Source organism: Eleginops maclovinus, chromosome 9 (assembly GCF_036324505.1).
Source record: "Eleginops maclovinus isolate JMC-PN-2008 ecotype Puerto Natales chromosome 9, JC_Emac_rtc_rv5, whole genome shotgun sequence".
NCBI lineage: Eukaryota > Metazoa > Chordata > Actinopteri > Perciformes > Eleginopidae > Eleginops > Eleginops maclovinus.
In genome coordinates this window covers 849,352-866,764 of record NC_086357.1, presented here as the reverse complement: position 1 = coordinate 866,764, position 17,413 = coordinate 849,352, and the positions used below count along the sequence as shown (strand labels likewise).

Genomic DNA, 17,413 nt, shown 5'->3' with positions numbered 1-17,413 from the left:
GGCTGTTGAAAAGTTAAGCAATTGAGAGGCTTTACCTGCTGGGACATTTTCAAACATTGTCCTCCCTCGAGCTCTGTCTGTCGTTCTGGACCAATCTGGACAGACACAAATACAAAATATTGCACATATATTTCAAACACAACTCATAACGGATAGTTTGTGTGTATAACTCTACCAGTTAATAGTGCATTTTCTGTTTTGTGGTTTTATAGCTTTAAAGCTGCAGTGTTGTTAAAAAATGAAAGAGTTAAACGTGACTCGGTTTCCAATGAACATTATACTTTTTTCTTGGCACATTTAAACAGAGGGAAATAATAAAACTAATTGTGATCAAATACACATTTAATACAGGGCTTTACTGAAAGGTTGAGTTTATTTTGTATGTTATTGTTTTATGCTGTTCATTTTTATTGCATTGTAGAAAACTCTTATAATTGTGTTAGAGAGTATCCTGACCAGCTGCATCACAGCCTGGTACGGCAGCTGCACCCCCCTCTGCTGTAAGGCTCTACAGAGGGTGGTGAAACTGCAGAGCACATCACCAGGAAGAGAGCTACCATCCATAGAGGACCTCTAGAAGCAGCGGCTCAGGAAGAAAGCCCAAAGGATTATATCCGAGCAACAAACGGTTCTGTCTGCTGCCGTCTGGCAGGCGGTACCGCAGCTTCAGGACCAAAACCACCAGACTCAGAGACAGCTTCATTCCACAGGCCATAAGACTGCTAAACACCTGAGCTCTGAGAGTGCCTCCATCAGCATTCATCTGTTGTCATCTTACAATTTATTTATCTAAATCACATTCCATTTACGTGCATATAAACTCTTATTGCACTATTTTTATTTTTATTTTATTTTCTTGCACATTTTGCAACAGTCTCCTGCTCTATTTTATTTCTGTTTTGTTATTTCCTTCACTATTTGTATTGGTTTTATGTTATACAGTATAGTGATGTTGCATTGTTGGAGGAGCCTGGGACTTAGGATTTTCATTGCCGTATCTACACCGTAGCTGCTGTGGACACGACAAAAAAGCCTTGAATCTCTTTAATCTTTTAATGTGTGTCAAATAAACTTTCCCTATGTATTCTAACAAGAAGCTGTTTGAAATATAAGTGCAGTCGAGGGAAATAGAAAAGTCATAATTTAAGAATGTACAGCAAGATCAACAATAAAAATCTGACTATATGCTTGAGGGAAAGTGGTGGAGAAAGGAATCTACAAGAGCTAACATTGAAACATCTGTGCAACCAAATCACAAGTGAGCTTCATTCATATTTGATGCATTCTGATGATGAAGTCTGGCAGTCAACAGCAGCCAAACCCCATCGTGATTTCCCCCATTCCTGCTGTTCATTACAGTAGTTTGAAAACATACAGTACCTCCATTCAAATATGTGGAATAAAGTGTTGTGTTAGCCTGACAAATGTTACATTTTAATAACAGAAGCCTCATCTCAAATGTATCAAAAACAGCTGGAGACAGTAGAAATTGAAACGAAAAAATAAAAAAACATTCTGATAAGCTGCATGTATAGAACACCAGGATCATGCATTGACAGTTTGACACATTTGAGCAAAAGCTAACTGAACTTTATAACACGGTAAAGAACATGCTCTTTGTCTGTGGAGATTTCAACATTGGTTTCCTAAACCCACAAGAACATAAGGAACAGTATGTACCAGATGTAAATTAAGCCTATGAATCATTTCTACATATTATATCAGGACTGTATGTAGTAAAGAAAATAGTGAAACAAAAATATACTGGATCACTAAGGGAATATTAAATGCATGCAAGACGGAAAATGAATTATACAAGGAGTTCTTAAAGAATAGATCAATAGAGGCTGAATTAAAATACAAAACAAACTAACAAATATAATACGATGTAGAAAAATGAAATACAACACAAAATGAGTGGAGGATGACAAATGGAATGTATTAAATATCGTTATTAAAAAGGGAAATTGAAAAGGTACAATATCCTAACCGTTTCCTGTCAAATAACACCACAATCATCTATGCCATGGCTTCAGCTGCAGAAGTATTCAATAAGTTCTTAGTCAATGTTGGTCCTTGTCTAGCTGGGGAAATTCCAAAGACTTGTACAGTAGTAGTGATGGTGTAGAAAGTAAAGATATATACAGTTTTGAAAGGAATTAAGAGACTATTCCACATGTTTCTTAAATCTTTATCTCTATGGCAGCCATCCCAGTGTCTGTTGATAAATGTTGTCAGTAGTTTATAGAATACAATTAAAAAGAAAAGAAAATGCATTTAACTCAAAGACATACCTATAAATAGTAAAAACCAGAGGAACTGATAATGCTGCAGTGGTCTCTTAATTTTGTCCAGAGCTGTATGTAAAGGAAACTAAATTCATAAGATGGACTAAGAAAAAAGAAAAATGAAAACAGCATAAGTCATACCAATACATAAATCTGGAGATAAACCTGTACTGTCAAACTATAGACCCATTTAATTGCTTTCACAGTTTTCTAAAATACCGGAAAAATCTACTCCATAAGACTGAATGACTTCATCACCAAACATAGCATACTGTTTGAACTACAATATGCTTTCAGGGCTAACAGAACAACATCATTTGCAGTTATATACAGAGTTGGGTGTAACGCGTTACAAAAGTTACAGAGTTACAGTAATGTATTACTTTTTGCTGTAACGCAGTAATATAACGCATTACTTCTGAAATGTCGGTAATATAATACCCGTTACAATTCTCAGTAACAGTTACAACACATTTTAACCCGAAATGATGTGGTGTTTTGTTTCTAAGAATTCACAAACATCGCGAGACATTCCGACACCAGAGGAACAATTGTGCAGGTAGAATAACTCAGTACGCCTGTTTACTATTGGTTTAGAGGAATGCAGACACAGTTTCGCGATTGACAGCTGCTTGCTCGCAATGCAGAGCTGCAGGCTCACAATGCAGAGCTGCAGGCTCGGAGAAAAGAACAGAGAAAGACAGGAGTGCGCGCAGGCCAAACGGAAGGTAACTTTCTCTGGGTCTGCTGCTTGAACCCCGAGAAGTTCAGAGACTCGTGGCAGAGTGTTGAAGATCTGCAGCCTCTGTCCTCTGTGGAATCGCCGGCTTTTAGAAAGCTTGTCAGCCAAATCCCCGTTAACACACCAATGACAAGTTGAGCTAACGTTGAATAGAGACTTGTTCATATACAGCAGGTCACAGGGCCGTGCAGAGGCTCCACTAACATGTTATTAATAACACACAGAGACGTCATGTTATCGGTATCACATATTATTTAGCCCACTTAAACGGAGCATGAGTTTAATTTCAGCATACTGCCATTAATTAATGAGCTGCAATAAACTATATTTTAGTAATTAAAGCCAAACTTTTGCGGTTATTTTTGGTGAAAGTAACTCAAAGTAACGCATTACAGTAGTGTAACACATTAGAGTTCAGAGACAGTAATAATGTAACGTAACTAACTACTTTAAAAAGACGGTGATAAGTAATATGTACTGTATAACATTTTGGTAGTAACTTGCCATTCACTGGTTATAAAATATATGGAACACATTACTAAGGCAATAGAAAACAAAGAATGTGCATGAAGGATATTTCTGGACTTGAAAAAAGCATTTCACATGGTAGACCAAGAAAACTACAGAGATGTGGCATTAGAGGTGTTGCATTCATGGCTGTCCAGCTACAGAACAGGGGACAGTACGTTGAAATTCAAAGCGATAGATGACAACTACTGTAGGTTACATGCGGTGTGCCTCAGGGCTCAGTCTCGGGAACATTATTACTTATTCTGTACATTAATAATAGATGTGAAGTGTCAAAAACAATTAAAACTATTAATTTGGAGGGGACAATTTGGAACAGCTCCTGGATACTATGGAAAAGGAATTGAGCAGGATGAAGATCTGGTTGGACCAAAATACATTTACACTGAACGCATGCAAAACCAAACTCATAATATTTGAGAATGGCTCAACCATTACAGAGAAGAAGCATATACATCGCGTAAAATTAGAACATACAATTCCTTGGAGTAATGATGGACACCAAAATTAACTTAAAAAACCACATAAAAGTTACATTAAAGCCAAATTATCCAAATCAATAGAAATTCTGAATAAAGCCAAAGACCTAATAGATCAAGCTTTCTTCCATATGCTGTACTGCTCTGAAATACTGTGCAACTTATCTAAACTAAATCAACTATTCAGAAACAAAATCCTGAATAGATAGCAGGACCGGGGATTTGCTGCTTGTTATTTCTTGTCTTTGAAGGTTTTGGTTTACCTGTAAAGATTATTTGTTTTGTACAAAGGGATGATCTGTTTATAACAACAAATCAAATGTTATGGATGCTGATGTTGATGAACTGAACCTTTATTTTCATGAACAATGAAAGTTGTTAAGTTTCTTCTTGCCCCTTTTGAACATGAAGGAAACTATTTTGAGTATGTATTTGTATACCTTGTAAAGTCTTTTGTTATTTTGCTTCTTTGTTTTATATATATATATATATACAGCGGGTAAAATAAGTATTGCACATGTCAACATTTTTCTCAGTAAATATATTTCTAAAGGTGCTATTGACATGACATTTTCATCAGATGTCGGTAACAACCCATGCAATCCAAACATGCAAAGAAATTAAACCATAGATGTCCATGAATTAAGTTATGTGTATTCAAATGGAATGACACAGGAAAAAAGTATTGAACACATGAAGAAAGGGAGGTGCAAAAAGCCATGGAAAGCCAAGACACGACCTGAAATCTATCAGTAGTTAGAAAGCATCCTCAGTGCAAATTAATATCAGCTGGTTCAGTCCCAACTGATGGCCTATAAAAAGGTCTCTCATTACCAAGGTGTCACACAAGAAAGATATCATGATGGGTAAAAGCAAAGAGCTCTCTCAAGACCTTCGCAGCCTTATTGTTGCAAAACATGATGGCATTACAGAAGGATTTCTAAACTCCTGAATGTTCCAGTGAGCACTGTTGGGGCCATAATCCGGAAGTGGAAAGAACATCATTTCACCATAAACCAGCCACGACCAGGTGCTCCTCGCAAGATTTCTGACAGAGGAGTGAAAATAATTATCAGAAGAGTTGTCCAAGAACCAAGGACCACTTGTGGAGACCTTCAGAAAGACCTGGAATCAGCAGGTACAATTGTTTCAAAGAGAACTATAAGTAATGCACTCAACCACCATGGCCTGTATGCACGCTCACCACGCAAGACTCCATTGCTGAAGAAAAGCATGTTTAAAGTTTGCTGCACAACATTTAGACAAGCCTGTGAAATACTGGGAGAATATAGTCTGGTCATAAGAGTCCAAAATTGAACTCTTTGGATGTCATAATACACACCATGTTTGAAGGCCAAATGGCACTGCACATCACCCCAGAAACACCAAACCAGCAGTGAAGTTTGGAGGTGGGAACATCATGGTGTGGGGCTGTTTCTCAGCATACGGTACTGGCAAACTTCATATAATTGAAGGAAGGATGAATGGAAAAATGTACAGAGACGTTCTTGATAAAAATCTGCTGCCATCTACCAGGATGAAGAAGATGAAACCAGAGTTTCCTTGGCTGTGTGTTTGGCATCAGCAAGACAATGATGCCAAACACACAGCCAAGGAAACTCTCAATTGGTTTCAGAGGAAGAAAATAAAGCTGAATGGCCCAGCCAATCACCTGACTTGAATCCAACAGAAAATCTATGGAAAGAACTAAAGATCAGAGTTCATAGAAGAGGCCAACGGAACCTTAAACATTTGAAGACTGTTTGTGTGGAAGAATGTGCCAAAATCCCACCTGAGCAATGCATGAGACTAGTTTCTCCATACAGGAGGCGTCTTGAAGCTGTCATTACCGACAGAGGCTTTTGTACGAAGTATTAAATACATTTCAGTCAGCGTGTTCAATACTTTTACCCTGTGTCATTCCATTTTAATACACATAACTTAATTAATGGACATCTATGGTTTAATTTGGAATGCATGGGTTGTTACCGACATCTGATGAAAATGTCATGTCAATAGCACCTTTAAAATACATTTACTGAGAAAAATGGTGACGTGTTCAATACTTATTTTACCTGCTGTATTTATTATTTCTCTAGTTTGTTTGGTTCAATAAATTGACAAAAAAAATTGAAGGCAGGACTTTTACCTGAAGTTAAGTATTTGAATACTTGTGTTCAGTAGAGTGCAATAACTAAGTACATTTACTCAAGTACTGAATTTAAGTTGGAGGTATTTTATTTATCGTTTATTTGGTAGGGACAGATACAATATACATTGACAGACTGAAAACAGCTATCCGATGCAAGTATCATAATGTTTATAGTGAATGCTAGTTTGCAACATCCGTCTCTAGAAGGGCTTTTATGGAACTAGGAAATTACAACAGTGAGGTAAAATAGAGTTGAACAGAATACAGCAAGATACAATAATGCATACATTAAAAACGTTAAAACTAGACATGGGTACATGTTTGTTGTTGGATTAACCAGGATTTGGTAGCTCTCTCAAAAGTGGTGAAGTTAGCAGCAGATTTCAAGTGATCAGGTAGCAAGTTCCAGGACTTTGTTCCTTTCACAGAAAAAGCTGTCTGAGCAAAAGATGTTTTGCAGAATGGGACCTTACAGTTGCCACTAGAAGCTGCTCTGGTGGATCTGCCGCAGCTCTGTAATCTCTGGACGTATTTGCAGAGAGACTGAGGAGCAAGTCCTTGTGCTTTACCCAAGTATTTCCATTGGGCACTACTATATACTTCTCTATTACACTTTAAATGACGATTTGTACTCTTTAATGCACTATATTTGTTAGAGATTTATTTACCAGTTATTTTATAAATTCAGATTTCGATGCATTCTTATATTTAAGAAACTAAAACCATGAGTGGGTTAGCAGAAAATGTATTGGCAGCTAATTGTTTGTTCAAAAATATTTCCCAGTCTACCTTCTTAAATGTTTAAATTGCTGCTTTTGCTATACATATATATATTTTTTATTTTTTTGTGCAATGAGTACTTCTCTGAACTCTGAACACTTTAAGTACATTCTCCTATTCCTACTAACATAATATTTTTACTTAAGTACCATTCTCAATTCAGTGCTTTTCCTTGAAATTGAGTATTTGTACAGTGTGGGTAATAGTACTCTTACTCAATTAAAGAATCTGAATACTTGTTCAGCTCAGCTTACAGCAGGGTTACCTTCACATGCTCACAGCTGATTCCAGCACTGACAGGCTGCTGTGGAGCAGGCTGCTGTGTTCAGGTGCCTGTCTCACATTTCCTCGGCTAAAATCGTCGTTATCAGCACGGATTGTTTGCACAGTCAGAGCAAAGCAGAACTCACTTTAACAGTACACAGATGGTAAAACCACCAGACCAACATTCTCCAACCTGCCCATCAAACAACAGTCAGAAACTGACCCGCTGACATGAAACCTCCTCACACCTGTAACCTCACCTGAGGAACCAGGAAGTGAAACTCAAACAACTCAAAAGGGAGGATGGTGAATATTCAAACCAAATGTTTGAACTAATCAATTCAAATACTTTTTCGCATCCATATTGTGCATATTCTGATATGCTAAATCCTGCTGACAGCTTAAAGTCTTGAAGTGTTTAAGTAAATCTGTTGTCAGCAGGTTCAACTCGTAACAGGTGCATCAAACATTATTCAACCGAAAAAAAACGTTAAATGCAGCTGCTACTTCATACAACCCACATGTTTTGACTTGCAATAACACAACACTTTACTTATCCGTGTGTTTATAAACCTGAACAGCAATTAAACAGCAACCAAACAACTTCTCTACCAGTTTGTTAATTTACAGCACACAGCTAACAGCTGGCTACACGTTAGCATGCTAAATTAGCTTGGTAAATAACGTCTACAAAATTGTTTTGTATAATTTTAAGCGGATAAACAGTCGGAGGATAGAACCGACAGTCAGCGAGGAATTCTTAGAAAACAGAAAGGTTTTAAAGAGGTTTTGAACTGATGTAAAAACTCACATGAAGTGACTCCAGTTCGGCATCAGTGTTGCTTTAATGCTGCGTTCAGGTGCCAACGAAAGTACGGTCCAGTGCATCTTTAGCGCAAATCGAATACGTTTGGATGTTAATTATGCATAATTTAGCAACCATAATTTAACACTTCCTTTTAGGAGGTAATTGTGAGGCCTTATGATGTTTTCATATCCATATTCTTTGCTTCACATATATAACTCATTTAATATGTTTTGCTACCTGAGATCTTTTTTCTAATAATATCCTTTTTCTGCATAATATATTACGTTATTTTACTTACTCAATTATTGTACTGTAAGTTTTGAGGTCCTCATACATTGCTTGAGTATTTGCATATATTTCTACCTTTTACTTCTACTCCACAACATTTTTGCAGCGATTGCAGTATAAAGAAGAGGCAGAGAACCATAGAAACCAAAACAAAGGTCAATGACAAATGTGCAATGTTCACAGCTGAATATATATATACAGCTGTTTCGCAAAGTTTGCCAAGTTGTTGGAAAACCCTTTTTTCTATGTGTCCGTTTAATAAATGTTTGATAACGATAGATATAACATAATACATTTGTTTTGTAATGTTACGATGTGAATTTGCTTTGCTGGTGATGAGAAAAACATAATTTGCACTAAAAGTCTCTGAATTACTATGTTTGTGAAAGTCCCGAAGGCATCATTGTGTGACGTAACAGAATTAGACATGGCGTCCTCCCATGGACGGCTGATGTGCTTACGCTCCGGGGTTTGGAGTTTGATATTTTATTCTGTCTACTGTCATTTAAAGCTGGTTCTGGCTGAAGAATTGGATAGCTGCGACAACCTCAGACTGGGACAATATCCTTTTATTACTGCTGACTGACGGTACTCTGATTTGACGGAAGACCAGGCCCCTTTGTCGCTAACATTAGCCGTAGCTAGCTAAGCACTATTTAATGTTGATGTAACAGCTAAAATAACAATAAACCTTACATACATACATACATACATACATACACACACACACACACACACACACACACACACACACACACACATACATACATACATACATACATACATACATACATACATACATACATACATACATACATACATACATGTGTTGTGTTATGTTATAAACTGCTTGATTTGGGAATAATTATCTGCTTTAGAGACAGGACGCTGTATGTATTTACGTTTCATGAATAAGTGTTTATGTTCCAATAGCATAATAACAACATCCGGTTTATATGTTATCATTACAGTTCAACGTCCTATAAGCATTTGATGTGGAGCTGTTTTATTAGACTGAGTTTTAATGTTGTGTATTTTTAGAAGAATGGGAGAGTTTTTTAGGCAGTTAGCCACATCATTCTATTACAGGAAAGGACATGTACAGCTGAACACCTGCAAGATAAAAAGCTGAGAAGGAAAAGGTAAAGGGAGCGATAAAAATAACTTTATATACATGTGTGTTAGGGTAGGCATTACAAATATGATAGTAAAATACAAAAAAATAATTTATAACACTGCTCAAATTAAATAGACTTAACAAAAAGCTTCACCATTCAGGATACTATTAAAGGTCATAAACGGAAGAAAACAAGGATTCTAATGTCAAATTTGAAAGAATATAAAAATGACTGAAACTATGCATAGTGTAGAGAAATAACACAAAGAGGAAACAACAATGTTGTGTTGATGTAGCATCAGCTGGTTAGCCCTCCTTCACTCTCCTTATGTATCTCTGCAAAGATCCCAAGATAGATGAATCCACCCAGGAGCCGGAGAACTGCAGGGACACTTCGGCCTGGGGTGAGAGGTCACATGATGTCTTTTTGACCATGTGATTGTTTTACTGTTGAATGTTTCTACATGATCTCACAAATATGTGATGTTATAATTTTTGTACCTGCAGGATAAATTGGAAAAGGTGATAAATAGGGACAATTTCCACGCCATCGTGTCAGATGTGTTTACCCTGTCTATATCATCACTTGACCTTTGACCTCCATTGTTTAAAATCTTGACTGTATTTTTTTGGGGTTAAAGCCAGAAATCTAATATTTTCATTTCCCTTTGTGTTCACTTTGCCTTTGTACTTTTTGTGCATATAATAATGATTAATTTTAAGCAAAATACGATTACATGAAAGAAAACTAATCTTCTGATCAAACACGACAATAAAGTGATTCTTGTAAATATTGATGGAGAAATCATAACATGTGTGTTTACAGTTGAGTGCCTCCCAGCTCCGAACATCAGCTGTCGGCTCTATAACGGGACAGAGTTCAGGTTTAGCGGGGAGGAAGTGGGCTTCAACAAAACCATCCCCTGCAGAAATGTGTGAGTACACACACACACACACACACACACACACACACACACACACACACACACACACACACACACACACACACACACACACTAGTTCCATTAAGAAAGGATAAACTGTCCGCTGAAGGGTTAGGTTTTTTGTTACTTTATTGTAGAACATTATAATGGTGTTTTGACAAATGCAATACCATGCAAAATGATGCTTATAATGATTATTTTTGATTGATTATTATTATTATTATTATCATCAATATTGATCACTGTTGAAATAATGATGTATTTTCTTTCAGGAGTGGGTATTCCTACAAAGTGGCTGTGGCTTTATCTCTGTTCCTGGGCTGGCTGGGAGCAGACCGCTTCTACCTGGGATACCCTGCTCTAGGTACACACACACACACACACACACACACACACACACACACACACACACACACACACACACACACACACACACACACACACACACACACACACACTGTAATGGAGAGTTGAAAGTAACTCAGTGTTGGCACTAGTTCTCTAGTTTATCACTAGGTTCACCCCCGTGTGTCGGCCAGAACACCACTTAAGGCCAAAGGTCCAGTGTCCAGAAATGAGGAGCTGAGATGATGCTTGACCTTCTTTATTATGTCCTTTAATGGTTTGGATGTTTGTATATGTGTGGTCTTCCTACAAAGAAATGAACACAATACCTGAATGCAAAGTTAACTATACATACTTAAACAATAAACATAGAGGCAGCCGATGCTCTTATTCTGAAACGCCACAGACATGGTACTTCCGGTAATCGGGTTAGTGAAAAAATAGGTCTAAAACTTAGTGGTAAACTATAAATATCTCACACGTAAACTCACAAACATTCATCCACATGAACTATAGCTTAACACCTTAATAATAATTATTAAGGAACCACATAACAAACAGTACTGTGGACAACACTCACCGTCATTTACGCACACTAACACAACATGGCACGCCGAAACCGTCCCGCTTGTAATGGCCACCGTCTGACCTAGTCCTCCCCTCATCATCTACACCCAACAACTGAAAGTACTGAACACCAACACAACACTGGAGCCTTTTCTACACACACACTCACTCACTCACTCACTCACTCACTCACTCACTCACTCACTCACTCACTCACTCACTCACTCACTCACTCACTCACTCACTCACTCACTCACTCACACACACACACATTCACATACATACACAATGTTATGTATGATGGGTTTCTTTCATAGCTGTGGCAGGCACAAACCAAATTCATCTCCTTGTTTTTTCACAAATGTATATATGATGGAATCTTATAAAATAAGAACAATGGTAAAAATAAATAATTTGTAATTTCTTGGAACATCTTAATATTAATTTATTTTCTATTTTTTAAATATGTGATAATTATCAACATCGATCAATATAAAAGCAAAATGTGATAACATTTTATGGCTCTGTTTTAGTCCAGTCTTAGAATTTTTTTTTAACAGTTTTATTACTGCAAAGATCAAGAATCTTATTAAAATAGAAATGTAGAAATATATGAATTGTGATGAACACACAAAAACCCTGATACCAAAACAACACTTTGTGACTGGAGAGACAGATAAGAGGAAGTCTGGTTTTATGGATTTGTTTTTCTTGATCTCAAAAACATAACGTTCACACTTTCCACTTAAAGTCCATTTAGAAGAGGACTGATCAACTGTTTTCCAGGAGCCCCCTAGTGGTTATCAGAGGACCTGCAGCTGAATGCGCTCATCTCCTGAACTTCCAGGAAGTCTGCTGTACTGCAGAACACTCGGCGGTGTTGTTCTTTGAACATTTCCACGTTTGTGTTTTATTTCCAGCCTGAATTGTAATGTAATTCATTATGCCTTTGCTTCGTGGCTGATCTGCAAACAAAAGACTGCAATAACCCCACAGAACAACAGCTCTGACTGCAACGACAAGTGTGTGTGTGTGTGTGTGTGTGTGTGTGTGTGTGTGTGTGTGTGTGTGTGTGTGTGTGTGTGTGTGTGTGTGTGTGTGTGTGTGTGCGTGTGCGTGCGTGTTTTGGATGGAGGGCAGCTACACCGACAAACACCTGGCCTGATCTGGCACCACTTAACCAGGACAGAGCCATACTGAGGCGAGCCAGGCCATGTCAGATTTAAATTCATTATTTGTTCATCTATGTTTCTTGTAGTTTGTTGATTAATTTGCTCTTTTTACAGCACTGTTATTGTACAGTTGTATTATTATAATAATTCTAATATATAATTATGTTTATTGTGTATCTTGTGTGACTCTGGCACAAGAATTTCCTCAAAATACAATATTGTCTTATGTTAAGAGAAGGTGGTGGTATATGACAGCCAGGCTGACACTTGTATTCTTTAAAAAAAAAAAGTATTGTATTTTGGAAGATTGTTTTTTGATTAATAAATACTCTTCAAACTGTCTGGTTTTAGTAAAAACCAAAAACAAGATTTCCTGTCTACTGTGTTTACAAAGCAAAAGTAAAGCAGAAAATCCTGACACGGACACGTTTTAAAATGATGTTACTATATTTTTGGATGTAAAACAATGAGTCTGAATGAATGTGCGGTTCATCGAGTTGAAGCTTGAGCTATAGTTAATGACATGCAATAAACTCCCCAGCATGGAACTGGTTACATTGCAGATCAATGATGTGTATATTAGCCTTCCTCATTCGGGTTGAACCATGACTCCTGTTGTCATTCCTTTAATCAAGCTCACTGATTGGTCTCTCTGTCTCTCAGGACTGTTGAAGTTCTGCACGGTTGGTTTCTGTGGAATCGGCACTCTGATTGACTTCATCCTGATCGCCATGCAGGTGAGTCTCATCCTCCACCCAGTCTGTAAACAAACAAACAACGCTCAGATCATCATATGTAGCATCTCACAGGGTCTTCCCAAAGAATACTTTTCATATAATCTGTTGCGAAGGACTGATGGTTCGTGTTATAATCATTGATGAGTTAAACTCACTTCAGCCGTAGTTTATATATCGTCACATTTAACGCCTTGGTATATAAATACCGGGGGGAAAGTTCTTGCTTTGTCAAGATAATTGACAGGGATTATAAATCAGATCAGGGATCAGGAACTTTCATTTGTCTTCAAATGTTTTTTGTCAAATACTCTGACTCTGGGTTTTAAACTTTCATCTACATATCTGCTTGTGGATTGATCTTCTATTCTTCATGGTATGAAAGTAAACACTCCTGCTTATGAAAACGGTGATGGTTCTTAAATGCACCTTAGACAGCTTGTGAAAGAGAGATATTGATCTGGTGAGTTAAGTAGCGGGGGGGGGGGTTGGGGTTGATAGATGTGAGAGGGTCGTGAGAAGCCGTGGAGAACGTTCTACTGCCTGTAACATCACTCAGCAGGACCGGTTTAGTGGTGGGTCAGTGATGGTCAAGAGAGGCATATCCATGGAGGGACCCACAAGACGTCTACCGGCTGGAGACGCACCCTGACTGCCATTAGGTATCGACAGAGTTGGTGTAACTCCGTTACAAAAGTAACGGAGTTACAGTAGTGTATTACTTGTTGCTGTAACGCAGTAATATAACGCATTACTTCTGAAATGTGGGTAATATAATACACGTTACAATTCTCAGTAACACAGTTACAACACATTTTAACCCAAAATGGTGTGGTGTTTTGTTTCTAAGAATTCACAAACATTGCGAAACATTCCGACACCAGAGAAACAATTGTGCCGGTAGAATAGTAACTCAGTAAGCCTGTTTACTATTGGTTAAGAGGAATGCAGAAACAGATTCACAATGCAGAGCTGCAGGCTAACAATGCAGAGCTGCAGAAACAGATTCACAATGCAGAGCTGCAGGCTCACAATGCAGAGCTGCAGGCTCGGAGAAAAGAACAGCGAAAGACAGGAGTGCGTGCAGTTCAAAGCAACAGAAGGTAACTTTCTCTGGTCTGCTGCTTGAACCCCGAGATATTCAGAGACTCGTGGCAGAGTGTTGAAGATATGCAGCCTCTGTCCTCTGTGGAATCGCCGGCTTTTAGAAAGCTTGTCAGCCAAATCCCCGTTAACACACCAATGACAAGTTGAGCTAACGTTGAATAGAGACTCGTTCATATACAGCAGGTCACAGGGCCGTGCAGAGGCTCCACTAACATGTTATTAATAACACACAGAGACGTCATGTTACCGGTATCACATATTATTTAGCCCACTTAAATGGAGCATGAGTTTAATTTCTAGCTCTTTTCCTAATGTTCAGCATGTACTGCCGGATAGATAGCTTTAATTATTGAGCTGCAATAAACTATATTTGAGCATTTAAAGCTATAGGCCTACCTTAATTGGGGTTTTAAGTAACTCAAAGTAATGCAAAAGTAGTGTAACGCATTAGAGTTCAGAGACAGTAATAATGTAATGTAACTTACTACTTTAAAAAGACAGTAATAAGTAATATGTACTGTATTACATTTTGGAAGTAACTTGCCCATCACTGGGTATCGAGATGACATCCTTGGACCCATTGTCAGACCCTCTGCTGCTGCAGTGGGTCCAGGGTTCCTCCTGGTGTACGACAATGCCCAACCTCACGTTGCGAGAGTGTGCAGTCAGCTCCTGGAGGATGAAGGAAATGATACCATTGACTGGCCCCCACGCTTGCCTGACCTAAATCCGGTAGAACACCTTTGGGACAATAAGTTCCGGTCCATCCGGCACCGCCAGGTTGCTCCTCAGACGTTCCAGGAGCCCAGTGATACCCTGGTCCAGATCTGGGAAGAGATACCCCAGGACACCATCCATCGTCCCATTAGGAACAAGCTTTGTCAGGCATGCATACAAGCACGGGGGGCAATACACAGTACTGAGTACCATTTTGAGTTGCTGCAATGGAATTTCAGCAGAATGGACTAGCCTGCTGCATAATTTCTCAATTTGATTTTCGGGGTGTCTTCGAATTTAGCCCACTGTAGGTTGATCATTTTCATTTCCATCAATTGATGTGGCGTCCTCTCGTTCCTAACACATTACCCAGTCCATATCAGTATACATATCCAGCATGATTTCCCCCCCCCAATGATATCTGATGTGTTTTCAAAGTGTTCCTTTCATTGTGTTTCAACCAGTAGAAGTTATCAGAGAAACAAGAAAATATTTTTGGCATAAACTCTCTGAAAAACCCAATGTTTTACAGTGAAACCGCTTGAGTCAGGTTTTTTTTAAGAGTACAGCTCCTGGTAAAAACATCCTAAACGAATGAACAATCCCAACCCTAGGATAAGCCAACTGCAGTGATGGTGATTGTGGCCTGTCGTTATCAAAATATACACACCGGAATATAAACATTATATTTACGACAACCTTAATTGATGGAGAAGAGTCTGTAGGGCCTGTGTTTGTTCATACTGATCAGGGAGCAGCTTAGGTACTTCCTTCCTCACACACACTGACACACTCCGGTTCTTGTTTCACGTCCTCTTTAAGAGCGACATGTGTGATGAAGAGTTCCTTGTTTCTTGTAGGATCCATTTCAACGTGGTACTCTGCGCTGAGCGTAATATATTTGCGTCTAACTGTGAGCCTGATGAATAAACAGACATCAACCTTCTAATTATTATTTACGTCCATCCATCCTGCGGCGCTGCGGGCCCTGCGAGGCAGGCAGGATGAATGATGCTAGTAGAAGTTCCTAATGGACCATGAGAGGAGACAGACGGAGGGAAGCTGGACGGTTGCTTACTCTGTAGACCAAATGTAAGTGTGAAAGTTGATGCAGTTAGTCATGTGTATTTGTCCTCCTGCAGATCGTGGGTCCAGCAGATGGATCAAACTACATTGTGGATTATTACGGCGCCCGGCTGACCCGCCTGTCCATCACCAACCAAACCTACAGGAAGCCACATCTGACCCTGTGAACACTCCTAGATCGCCTCACAACCGGTGCCAGGTACACTGTGAGTTCCCCGGAGAGTTTAGAGTGTTACACTCTCAAACACGACTCTTGGAATGAAAAGTTTTCTTGATCTTGGCCACACAGATTTCTTTTCTGCATACAAACATATCGTCAATATAATGTTAATCCAAGAAAAGCAGGAGATCTTCCTATTTGTGAGGGTTAAAAAAAAGCGTTTTCTGATATTTTGAATACAACATACCCGTGACGATACATCGGTTACAAAATACATGCTTCAACATGTACAGAAAACAGTCAGCTTCCAGAGCATCACGGCCTCGAACATATCATGGGAAAGAGACCAGAAGAAACATTTAAAAGCAGCACTTAATTTAGAAAGTACAAGTTAAACTTCACAGTTCAAGGTCACACACACACACACACACACACACACACACACACACACACACACACACACACACACACACACACACACACACACACACACACACACACTTCCCCTGTGGGATGGAGCTGTTTAATATCAGAGTGTACATTCAACATGAGGAACGTTTCTCAGGGAATCAAAAAGTGACACTGAATAAAATGAAAGCCCGCTTGTCTCGTGTCCAGGGGATTTCTTTTTAAATTCTTAAAGGCAGCGTTACTACAGCGGGGCAATAAAGTACTCTACTTGTGTACAATTTTTGCACATGTACTAAACTTGAGTATTTCCAGTTTAAGCTGCGTTATATTAATTCTAGTTACAGAAAGAGAACACAATAAGATAAGATAGAATATAATGATAATACAATAGCAATCACAGGTGCCATGCTTACTAAAGGTTTAACAACAGGACTTGATCATATTTTTACAGTGGGGTATCGCTACCTTTAATAGAAGTTGTATATTAAAATTCTATTTCAAATATTAAAATGTATTCAGCACTAACAGCTTCAATTCAAATGCAGATGAACAGTATCTGTGGAGACCATTGCCACTCAGAATCACCATGGATTGATACTGTTGTTTTAAGTTAGAAGCGCTCTTCAAATACAAGCACAACATTCTTGCTATTAGTACCAACTAAACCCAAATACAGTGTGTGTTGCAGCACAGTGTTTGCTCACACACCCTGTGCCAGTGAGGT

The 17,413-nt window shown here is 38.5% G+C and overlaps 2 protein-coding genes across 3 annotated transcripts in view; one reads left to right on the top strand and one right to left on the bottom strand.

The window, feature by feature from the left end:
- patj (PATJ crumbs cell polarity complex component) overlaps window positions 1-8,130 on the bottom strand; it is a 144,877-nt gene extending 136,747 nt beyond the window's left edge. Inside the window, exons 1-2 of the mRNA XM_063891227.1 lie at window positions 8,045-8,130; window positions 36-95 (exon numbers count right to left, since the gene is read on the bottom strand). Of these exons, the coding sequence (XP_063747297.1) occupies window positions 36-57 (22 nt within the window). The 5' untranslated portion in view covers window positions 58-95; window positions 8,045-8,130. The remainder of the gene's footprint in view (window positions 1-35; window positions 96-8,044) is intronic.
- Window positions 8,131-8,707: 577 nt separating this feature from the next.
- The window catches only part of tm2d1 (TM2 domain containing 1), a 9,344-nt gene continuing 638 nt past the window's right edge, over window positions 8,708-17,413 (top strand). The window contains exons 1-6 of one of the 2 annotated variants that reach the window (XM_063892240.1): window positions 8,708-8,890; window positions 9,777-9,850; window positions 10,273-10,381; window positions 10,663-10,754; window positions 13,138-13,211; window positions 16,175-16,317. In XM_063892240.1, the coding sequence (XP_063748310.1) occupies window positions 8,757-8,890; window positions 9,777-9,850; window positions 10,273-10,381; window positions 10,663-10,754; window positions 13,138-13,211; window positions 16,175-16,285 (594 nt within the window). In that variant the 5' untranslated portion in view covers window positions 8,708-8,756 and the 3' untranslated portion in view covers window positions 16,286-16,317. Of the gene's footprint in view, window positions 8,891-9,776; window positions 9,851-10,272; window positions 10,382-10,662; window positions 10,755-13,137; window positions 13,212-16,174; window positions 16,325-17,413 lie in introns of both variants that reach the window. The other variant, XM_063892239.1, reaches the window with a different exon arrangement.